General features: G+C 39.0%; 1 protein-coding gene across 1 annotated transcript; it reads right to left on the reverse strand.

Moving 5' to 3' along the window:
* Nucleotides 1–305: 305 nt before the first annotated feature.
* Nucleotides 306–10,898, reverse strand: LOC106882277 (uncharacterized). Its single transcript, XM_014932895.3, has 3 exons — nt 10,723–10,898; nt 4,366–4,393; nt 306–2,717 (listed from the first exon to the last, which is right to left on the reverse strand). The coding sequence occupies exons 1-3, from the start codon at nt 10,894–10,896 to the stop codon at nt 2,152–2,154; spliced, it is 768 nt and encodes a 255-aa protein (XP_014788381.3). The 5' UTR covers nt 10,897–10,898; the 3' UTR covers nt 306–2,151.
* Between the last annotated feature and the right edge of the window lie 739 nt (nt 10,899–11,637).

Below are 11,637 nucleotides of genomic sequence, written 5' to 3' on the forward strand. Positions count from 1 at the left end.
CTTTAGGAGGATATTGAAGCACAATACATAATGTTGACATCCAGTCAATATAAAGACGTAGTACTTGTTATTTCATAATGGTGTACTATAATATATTCATAAAATGCTTAATATATTACATTAAAGCTTGATATATTACATTTAAGTCAGCGACACAATCCAGAGTTATCCTCAATGAAAGCATGTGGTGATAAATTGTACTTTCATAAGTGGCCATGTGTGGGAGGAAATCGAGTTTTCTTTAAAGCAAAACTTCCTACAAGAACAATGATTGGAATTTTTACCTCTTGGGAATAAGTATCCTATTTATTTTGTTTATTTTGTTTTATCTTTGGTAATACAAGATGAAAATTTGAGTTAAGACGTATTGTTTGTTTACATTCTATTTGTATGTAAACAGTGTGGGCAGGAGCAGTGGAACAAGCCAAGCTGAGAGGTGGGGTTAAGGAAGAAACTGTGAACCAGGAGATCACACAGATTATGGGCTCATTTGAAGGAGGGAAGAGGTAGGTTGGGGAAGATGTGTGAGGTGGAGGGGGTCGAAATGGAGTTGCTGGAAGGCTCAGAGAATGGTGCGTTGGCGGGGTGGTGGGTGAGGAGAAATGGGAGACGGGCAACGGCAGGGCAGGTTCGAAGAGAAAGAGCAGAGGCACAATCCACAGATCGTGCCCTGGGAAGGGGAGTGTAGATAGTAGTGAGGGAATATCCATGTAGGATGAAGTGGTGAGCCATGAGTTGAGACTGAGTCTCAAAGTCATGATTGTTACTGCAGAGCCTGCACAGATGGAGGAATTAGGAGTAGGGGATGGAGAATTTGGTGTGGGTAGGGTGAGAGAAGGAGAAGTTAAGGTAGGAGTGTGAGTCAGTGTGTTTGTAGTGAGAGCAGAGTGGTGTATTCTGACGGAAATGTCGAGAAATTCGATGGAAAAGTTAGAGATAGTGCAGGAGAATTCAAGGAGAGGATGGAAGGATTGGACAAAAAGAGGAAGGAGTCTAGTTGTGCATGAGAGAGTGAGAAAGCAATGATACAGTCAGTGATATAACAACTGTATAATTCGGGAGTGGGACCAGTGAATTGTGAGAATATTTGGGCCTCAACGTAGCCAATGAACAGGTTCACATAGTTAGGGCCCATTCTCATTCCCATGGCCACTTCCAAGAGTGCTGGTAAAAATCACCCACAAACGAGACACAATTGAGGGAAAGAACAAGTTCAGCCAGATGAAGAAGTGTGGAGGTGTCAGGTCAAAGGTCCAGAAAGTATTTCAGCACAAGAAGTCCTTCATTGTGTGGGATCACCATATATAAACTCTTGATATATATATATATACATACATACACACACTCATATGATACATTATGCCATACAAATGAGAGAAGAGAGCCAAATACATGTGAAGATATGGTTTGCTCTATAATGAATATGGGTTATCAAAACATCTGAGCAATATTGTGTAAAACGTTCAATACCATCTAAAGAAGGTTGTGCTAAACAAAAAGCTTATATTTCACAACAGATACTTCTATTTTTGAGTAAATCAAAATGCAAGATATTGTATCTAAGCTGTTTGAAAGACACTAATGTCAATACATTCTGAATCAATTTGAATGGTTTAGATTAAGTAATGTAGTTGAAATTCTATTGTATTATAAAGGGGATAACTGATTAAATGATGGCAAATGTATTAACTTAAGGTTTACTCTTGAGTGAGAGCTTGTAATCAGCTGGCAAATAGCAAAGAGAAAATTAACTGAACTGGTAACTAGAAATGCTCTGACTGTTAATAAGAAAACATCCAGTTCTTGCGTAAAGGCTCACCAAAACAACAAAACCTTGATTTATCAAAATACCAAACAAGTTGAATAAAATTATAGACAAAAATTTCTAGTATGTTATTTACTGGCATTTTTAGCCCACTATTATTATCAGTAGCTCTTGCCTAACACCTACAACATCTATCAATAAAGATTATGATCATATCTTCTAATAGAGATTTAACGATCTAGCTACAATGAAGCAAATCATTTTCACCAAGGAATCTGCCTTAAGCAAGAAAATATATCCACTTGGTGACCTAATCTGATTTAGCAACTATAACTTTCTTAGTGAAGCTGCACTTAGGAAGAGATCAAACTGGTATATTAATCCACTTACATAAAATTATTTTTTACTTTTATAACAGAACAAATCCAGTACTTGCCAATATTGTGTCTTCTCAAAACTGTGACAAATTCATCTGTATTAAATTTACCATTCTGTTCCATAGTCCAAATATGAAGTTCAGCGTCCCCATGTGGAAAAGTACATGGTGTATTTAAACATGCTTTATTCTTCTTAAAATCATAACATATGTTATAATTTAGAAAGCTGTTTTTAATACGAGTAGGTCGTCTTCTTATTTCTGTCCAAAACTGGCCTCCAATTTTCTTTACAACAAGCTTACTTTTGTTACAATCTATACATGGTTGTTTTAACTGGCATCTTTCTGGGCCTTCAGAAATCTTTCTAAAACAAGTTTCACATGCCAAAGAAAATGTATGAGTATCCTTTAATGGAAAGTGTATATTAACTAAATCTCTGGCAATGTTTGCATCTTCCATTGTGGTCTTTTTGGCATTTTTTCTCTTTTTTTTCTTTTTTTCTTTCTTTGGAGCAGCCAAACAATCAGTGGATTTGCTTATACTATCATCCTGTTCCTTTAACTTTTGAAGGCTGCCTATAAATATTCAAAACAAAATAAAAAGAAACTTTAAAGAAAATGATACAAGAATAATAAAAGAAAGAAGAAAAAAATCCAGAAGCTCCTAATTTGACTGCATCATTTAGGGTGAGTACCAACTGGGATTTATCTCTGACCTATCAACCCTGCTGCACATTAGTAATGTTAAATCTTTAGTAATGTTTCCCATATTCTACCTTCTGTACATTAATAAAATACTGTTCCTTATAAAACACTCTTATACATTCCTCTGCACAATAGCATTATGTACATTTAATCTAAATACTGTTTAGCAAGATGTACAGTACCTTCATTACAAAAACTTTAAGAACATTCTTAAACATTCAATGGGACCTTTTAAACAAACTGTCATTTAACAGTACAAAAAGAAATCTCTACACATATCAAGTAAACAATCCCACACTTCACACTCTCTCATGGAGAATACACACAATTAAAATCTTTAAATATAATACTAGGTCTCATAATCTTTGATGATCTCTCATGATGATCAATATCACCAAAAATGTATCATGAATATTAGGATTTCCCTTTCAGGCAAGGGAAATATTTTAGTTGTGATCAGCAAGACCCACATTAGTAAATATCTCACAGACACAGGACAATATTTCTGTACACTACTATCCTACACCACATCCAAAAGATGATAAAGATCCAGTCAACAGCACACTACAATCACAGACACACAAAGACCTCTCTTTTTCCTTTTCTATCATGCTGAACAACTTTTGTTCTTCTAAACTTAAATATACCATGCTTTAAAATGATCTGGAACCAGTGCACACTCTGTTACAATGTAAAGCATAGTACGTCAGTGAAAGAATTTTGCAACTGATTGGTTTTCCAATTCATTTGTATAGGATTGATGTAGAGGTGGTGGTTGAAGTTGGAGTCAATCAGTAAATGAAATTTTTTGAGAGGGTCTGAAATTGAGGATGAAAGCAGTAGTAGTGTCAATAACTGATATTCAAATCTTGACTTTACTTTTCATCCTTCCCCTTCAAAGGCCAATAAAATAAGCACTAGTTGAGTTCTAGAATTGATCTCAGCAACTACATCATTCCCCTAAATTGAAGGCCTTGTAATTATATGAAAAAAATAATTGCGATTAGCTCTTCATTTTAACAGAGCATGATAGTCTTTGATGTTCTTTCCTTTCCTGTTCTTTTTACATCTTAAGTATGCTGAAGTGTAACAACAATGCTCTTTAGCTCTTTTTATGTGATTTAATAAGTTGATCCAGTTAAAATCTTTAGAGTGTTAAATATTAATATTTTAAAAAGATAAAAAAATTTCAATTAAATTATTAGACCTAGGGAAAGTTGAAAGCATCAGTTTTACAAAAGTTTCCCTACAAAATTTCATGCTTCATACCTGCACAAGCATATGAGGCAATGAGTGATCCATAAGTGCTGGAAAGAGAAGCTAAATCACTTCCAAATCACATCTTACTACTTTAAAGAAGGATACTTTGAATAAAATAGTTTGGGGTATACTATACAAAAAATGGTATGGCCATAGCTGGAATACCTTTGACCAGAAGTTTTCTTGACCAAGGATGATCTGAAGCTAAACAATAAATTTGTTAATATTTGTGATAGTCAAAGTGAATAAAATATCTCACCATTACTGCTAAAGAGTCTTGTGTTTTTCTGAAATGAGAAAAAAAGTTCATTTCTTTTTATTTTGTGAATTTAACACTATTATTTTCTCATAAAATAAAATGTGAACCCCCCCCCCCCCGAAAAAAAAAACCATATGGTGGTGCTCCAGCATGGCCATAACTCATGAGCTGAAACTAGTTCAATTCAATTCAATGTGTTATCAGAATCCCAATTCAGCTCTGCTCAAGGTGATCTAAAGTATTAATTCTTATATTCCCTCTTCAATTTCCTTAACTAAAATAACAGAATGAACTATTTCTTCACTTGTGCCTGAAACTAGATTTTAAGACACTCACATGTAAAAACTTATGCATAAACACTGCCTGGTGCTTCACGCCATACTGTATATATATGATAATGTATATTATTATCATCATCATCATCATCATCGTTTAACATCCGCTTTCCATGCTAGCATGGGTTGGACGATGTGACTGAGGACTGGTGAAACCGGATGGCAACACCAGGCTCCAATCTAATTTGGCAGAGTTTCTACAGCTGGATGCCCTTCCTAACGCCAACCACTCAGAGAGTGTAGTGGGTGCTTTTACATGTCACCCGCACGAAAACGGCCACGCTCGAAATGGTGTCTTTTATGTGCCACCCGCACAAGAGCCAGTCCAGGGGCACTGGCAACGATCTTGCTTGAAAACCCTACAAAGTCCAGTCAGGCGGGTACTGGCAACGGTCACGCTCAAGACGGTACATCTTATGTGCCACCCGCACAAGAGCCAGTCCAGGAGCACTGGCAACGATCTCACTTGGCTTGCCAGGTCTTCTCATGCACAGCACATTTCGAAAGGTCTCGGTCAGTAGTCATCGCCTTGTTGAGGCCCAATGTTCGAAGGTCTTGCCTCACCACCTCAGCCCAGGTCTTCCTGGGCCTACCTCTTCCACGGGTTCCCTCAACTGTTAGGGTGTGGCACTTTTTCACGCAGCTATCCTCATTCATTCTCACCACATGTCCAAACCAGCGCAATCGTCTCTTTTGCACACCACAACTGATGCTTCTTATGTTCAGCTTTTCTCTCAAGATACTTACACTCTGACGGGTATGCACGTTGACATTACACATCCAGCGGAGCATACTGGCTTCATTCCTTGCGAGCTTACGCATGTCCTCAGCAGTCACAGCCCATGTTTCACTGCCATGTAGCATGGCTGTTCGTACACATGCATCATACAGTTTGCCTTTTACTCTGAGTGAGAGTCCCTTTGTCGCCAGCAGAGGTAAGAGCTCTCTAAACTTTGCCCAGGCTATTCTTATTCTAGCAGCTACACTTTCAGCGCACCCACCCCCACTACTAACTTGGTCACCCAGATAGCGGAAGCTATCGACTACCTCTAGTTTTTCTTCCTGGAATGAGATAGAAGTTGTTTCCTGTTTGTTTACAGTGTTTATTGCACCTGAACATCTGCCACATACAAAAACTAACTTCGTAGTTAATCTGCCTTTGATATTGCTGCACCTCTTATGTGTCCATAGCTTGCACCGGGTACATCTTATAGAGTTACTACCTACTCCTTTTCTGCATACTGAGCAGGGCCATCTACCTGAAGGGGTTTGTGTTTTATCTACCTTCCTACTTATTAGGATTTTGGTTTTTGCTAGGTTGACTCTAAGGCCCTTCGATTCTAGTCCTTGCTTCCACACCTGAAACTTCTCCTCTAGTTCTGATAGTGACTCCGCAATTAGTGCAAGGTCATCAGCATAGAGGAGCTCCCAGGGGCAACCTGTCTTGAATTCCTCTGTGATCGCCTGGAGGACTATGATAAATAGGAGGGGGCTGAGGACGGAACCTTGGTGGCCCCCTACCTCTACCCGGAATTCATTACTGTACTCATTTCCAACCCTCACCTTACTGGCAGCATCTCTGTACATGGCTCGCACAGCTCTCACTAACCATTCTTCTATCCCAAGTTTCCTCATTGACCACCAGATAAGGGATCGGGGGACCCTGTCAAAGGCTTTCTCCATGTCAACGAAAGCCAGGTACAGAGGTTTATCCTTGGCTAGGTATTTCTCCTGCAGCTGTCTCACTAGAAATATGGCATCAGTGGTGCTTTTACCTGGCACGAACCCAAACTGCATCTCATCTAAATTGATTCGCTCCCTAATTAGTTGGGCTATGACCCTCTCCGTAACTTTCATAACCTGATCTAACAGCTTGATGCCTCTGTAATTATTTGTATCTAAAGCGTCACCTTTACCTTTGTAGCAGTTGACTATGGTGCTGCTACACCAGTCATTGGGTATGACTCCTTCGTGTATCACCTGGTTCGTAATACGGGTGACTAGGCTGTAGCCAACACTGCCAGATATTTTGAGCATCTCTGCAGTGATTCCTGATGGGCCGGGGGCTTTCCCTGTCTTCATATTCTTAATTGCTTTATCTACCCTGGTACTGTCAACTCGGATAGCTGGTCCCTCTGTTGGGTCGACATACGGCAGGCTCTCTTTCTCCCATTCATTCTCTTTATTAAACAATCTATCGTAGTGGCATCTCCAGACCTCTTTCTTTGCAGCCTCATTTAGTGCAAGCGTACCATCATCCATGCGAACACATTTCTCTCCTACAACATCACTATTCTCTCTCCTACACTGTCTTGCAACACGAAATACCTCGAGTCTTTGGTCCTCATGGCGCAGAACATTGGCAAATCTTTTCTTATCTGCTTCCCCTCTGGCTAAATAAACCTGTCGCCTAGCTTCCCTTCTGGCAGATTGGTACAATTCCCTGCTACCATCGTTCTTCCAATCCTTCCAAGCCTGTTTCTTTTGTCTAATAGCCCCGTCTACCTCCTTGTTCCACCACCACGTTACTCTGGGTCGAGAGGGGACTTTACACCAGCCACAGATCTGGTCGGTGGCTCTCAACAGGTTGTCCCGCAGAAATCTCCAATTGTCTTCCACGTTGTATGATGCTATATCCCCTTCTATTTCGTCAAATGCTTCAAGTAATTTGTCTCTAAGTCTCTGTCCATTTGCAGGGTCTTTAAGCTTCCATACCCTTCTCCTCCAAGCCGGTCTACTTCTGGGCACCCATATTGCCTTGATCTCGAAGTCGCTGACTACTAATCTGTGTTGGGGTGTACATTCTTCGCCAGGGAGGGTTTTGGCATTTATAAGCCTCCCTCTCTCTCTATTTCTGGCGAGGATGTAGTCGATTTGGCTAGAGTGTCTGCCGGATTGGTAGGTGACTAGGTGACAGGCAGGTTTCCTGAAGTTGGTATTGCAAACCATAAGATCGGTTGCATCACAGAACTCCAGCAGTCTGGTTCCCTCCTCGTTGCGGGAACCGAAGCCATAGCTTCCATGTATGCCATGGTAGCCTCCAGCACGACGTCCGACATGACCATTGAAGTCACCAGTCACAAAGAGAAGGTCCCTGTCCCTTGTCGACGAGGTAGTTTGCAAGAGGGTGTCATAGAATTGGTCCTTCAGACCATCCAGTAGCCCCGGTTGAGTGGCATAGGCTGAGATGACAGTAGCTAGCCTATGATGAAGCACTAGTCTAATCTTAAGTACTCTGTCACATACTCTAACTACCTCGATTAATAGAAAGTAAATATCATAAGATAATAAAATGACTACACGTGTTTCATAACCAAATTTTCAAATGGCACCTGTAACAGTGGAGCGCTAAGAGCACCGTCTGAGCGTGATCGTTGCCAGAGCAGCTGTCTGGCTTCCATGCCAGTGACACGTAAATAGCACCATTTGAGCGTGATCATTATCAGTGTCGCCTTACTGGCACTTGTGCCGGTGAAACATGAAAAGACATTCAAGCGAGTTCGTTGCCAGTACCGCTGGACTGGCTCCTGTGCAGGTGGCACATAAAATGCACCATTTTGAGCGTGGCCGTTGCTAGAACCACCTGACTGGCCTTTGTGCCAGCGGCACATAAAAGCACCCACTACACTCCTGGTGTGGTTGGCGTTAGGAAGGGCATCCAGCTGTAGAAACTCTGCCAAATCAGACTGGGGCCTGGTGTAGCCATCTGGTTCACCAGTCCTCAGTCAAATCGTCCAACCCATGCTAGCATAGAAGGCGGACGTTAAACGATGATGATGATGATGATATACATACATATACATATATATATACGTACATATATATACGTATACATACATACATGTATACATACATACATATGTGTACATACATATATGTTTACATAGATACATACATACATATATGTATACATACATACATACACACACACATATATATATATATATATATATATATATATACATACACACATAAATGTTTTGAAGCACCCAGCCTTCTGTCGTCCAAGATCCCAGATGAACCTACGTTATGGCAAGAAACTCATATGATCTCAGCAATATCAAACTCTCTCATTCACTGAACACCAACGTGATGAGATTGGCTATGGACAAGGTGATGATATTGGTCGTGTCCCACTAAGGACACAACCTTACTGCTGAAATGCATAAAAGAAAAATATATATGTATGTATTTTGTGTTATGGCCGTGGTAAAAGCACCCAGTGCAGTTTATGGAGTGGTTGATATTAGGAAGGGTATCCAGTCATAGAAATCATGCCAGAACAAGCAACGGAGCCTGATTGCTGACCCTGGTCTTACTAGCTCCAGTTAAACCATTCAACCTATGCCAGTATGGAAAACAGAGTTTTGATGATGATGATGATGATATATATATATATATATATATATATATATATGTGTGTGTGTGTGTGTGTGTGTGTGTACATACATTCATACACACAGTAGCATTCAATCCACTCTGTATAGTCGTTGGCATTTGGAAGGGCATCCAGCTGTAAAAACCATGCCAAAATAGACACAGAAGTTTGGGATAGTCTTCTGCCTGGCCAGTTCCTGTCAAACCTTCAGGTCGAAGCCAACATGGAAGGCAGGCATTAAATGATGATGATGATGATGATGATATATATATATATATAGGCGTAGGAGTGGCTGTGTGGTAAGTAGCTTGCCTACGAACCACATGGTCCCGGGTTCAGTCCCACTGTGTGGCACCTTGGGCAAGTGTCTTCTACTTTTGTTGCACTGTCCAACACATGCCAGCATAGAAAATAGACATTAAAACGACTTATTTCTTGAGTATAATTGAACAACACCTGATGTAACAAATGCAGCAGATGTTGGAGAATAAATGAATGATGGTATGAAAGACATAGTACAAACATGCTGAGAAAAAACTAGACATAAGAGAAATCAGATATAGAGTACAAAAAAAAAAGAAGATTGTGTTGGTATGGAAGTGTGAATTATATGGATCTGGACAGCTGTATAAAAAGTGCTGATCACTCAATATGGATGGAACTAGTGGAAGAAGACTCTAGAAGACATGAAATGAAGGCTGATCTCAGGACTTTGAACATCATGAAAGAGATGACTGGCAATACAGTTCTCAAACCCCATCCACCTTGGGGAAACTGATGCAGCATTATTTATAATGACTCCACACTTGGTGATAATATTAAAAAATCACCTCAGACAGTCCTGTGTGTTTTAGAGGGCTTAGAAACTGAGTCTTTCTAAACTATCAGCTCAGTCTCTATACCAATGTCACTATCTATGAAGCAGTCTGTGTTTCCAACCTCTTGTATGGGAACAAGGCATGGCCCACACATTATGACCCTAGAGGCTTTTAACATCCTATGTCTCCAGAAATTTTTTTCAGTCATCTGAAGAGATAAGATTACACACATAGGAATCTTCCATTGAACCACAGCAGCTGCATTAAATCCACTTAAATGGCTCAGAAATATAAAGTGCATGCCTGACTTGCATCTCTGCCATAGGATTGTTTATGAGCAGTTCTACCATGGCCAAGCTTGATTGAAAAAACAAACAAGTAGTTCAAAGACCAGCTGAAAACTACTTTGAATAGGAGTAACATCAACCTTTTAAAAGTGGAATTTATCTTTGTCCACAACTTAGTCTAGCTGTCTCACTATTGTAAGTATAGAGAAGACAGCACTATCAGATAGAAAATGGGTATATATACAATTACAAAAGGGCCATCCAACCAAAAATTTAGATGTCCACCTGTGGCTAAAACTGTGTATCAAGAATTGGTATGCTGTCATTTAAGGATCCACAAATGAAGAAGAGAGACATTACTGGATTCAATGGAAACCATAAACAAGCAACTCTAAGCATAATTCTGCTGATCTGCATCTATTTACATTACATTAGACAGAGCCATCTCATTTTATAAGGACACACACACGATAAATATGATTATTCAAGCTGTTAGCATTATGAGCATTAAAATTAAATATTAAATTTTAAATGTTTACCTTTTTCTTTTCTAATGTAACACTTTCTTTTCTTCCTTCTTCATCACTATCAGAATCTTTTAGCATTAAGCTTCTGAGTTGTGTAAATTGGAAAATATCTTTATTGTTGTACATGCCATTTAGGCTCATGATGTTGATTCTGCTTCCAATTCTGAAGAGTGAAAACAAATTCATTTATTTTAAAATAATATATAATTCTTTCCACTATAGGTGCAAGGCCTAACATTTTAATGGAGGAGACTAATCAATTACATCAATCTCAATGCTTAATTGCTACTAAATTCTATTGATCCTGAAAGGATGAAATGTGAAGTTGACCATGGCAACATTTGAACTCAACATAAACCCAGATGAAATGTCACTAACCACTTTGTCCAGCATTCTAATGATTCTGCCAGCTTGCTGCCTTAAGACAATATGTAATATAATGCTACATTTTTTATTGAGAATACACTGTTTTCTAATTAGTTTTCAAATAATAAAGATTTGGATGAGGCTTAATAAGATTATGTCACTTATTTTTTATTGTTTGGTGTTTGGAATATAACAGTATAAAAGCTAGGATGAAATAATAACTTTGCGAAATCTTTGTATACATATAAAAACATGATTTCAGTAACATTTTAAAATTAAGGTGTAACTATAAAATCGTATTGAATAAATATCAACTTTCAGGTTAGAAACTCACTAAACGATTTTCAAGTACACTTCAGAGAGGTAAACTACATACACATACATGTATATGATTGCAGAAGCATATACATGTATCTATTTACAAAGAAGTATTATTCATACAAATACATGGATATGTGAAGAGTATATGAAGTAAAGGCTATGAAGTGTAGTGTAAGGGGAAACAAGAAGAAACAATGTGCATGTGAACTCATAGCTAGTCAGTGGTTTTTCAGTGCTTAC

Source organism: Octopus bimaculoides, unplaced genomic scaffold (assembly GCF_046866305.1).
Source record: "Octopus bimaculoides isolate indiv1 unplaced genomic scaffold, ASM4686630v1 contig316, whole genome shotgun sequence".
Taxonomy (NCBI): domain Eukaryota; kingdom Metazoa; phylum Mollusca; class Cephalopoda; order Octopoda; family Octopodidae; genus Octopus; species Octopus bimaculoides.

Coding starts and splice junctions, on each gene's coding strand:
- LOC106882277 (XM_014932895.3), bottom strand. CDS start 10,896: ATGAATTTGTTTTCACTCTTCAGAATTGGAAGCAGAATCAACATCATG. Junction 4,394..10,722: donor TTACATTAGAAAAGAAAAAG/GTAAACATTTAA, acceptor TTCTCATTTCAG/AAAAACACAAGACTCTTTAG. Junction 2,718..4,365: donor AAGACTCTTTAGCAGTAATG/GTGAGATATTTT, acceptor GAATATTTATAG/GCAGCCTTCAAAAGTTAAAG.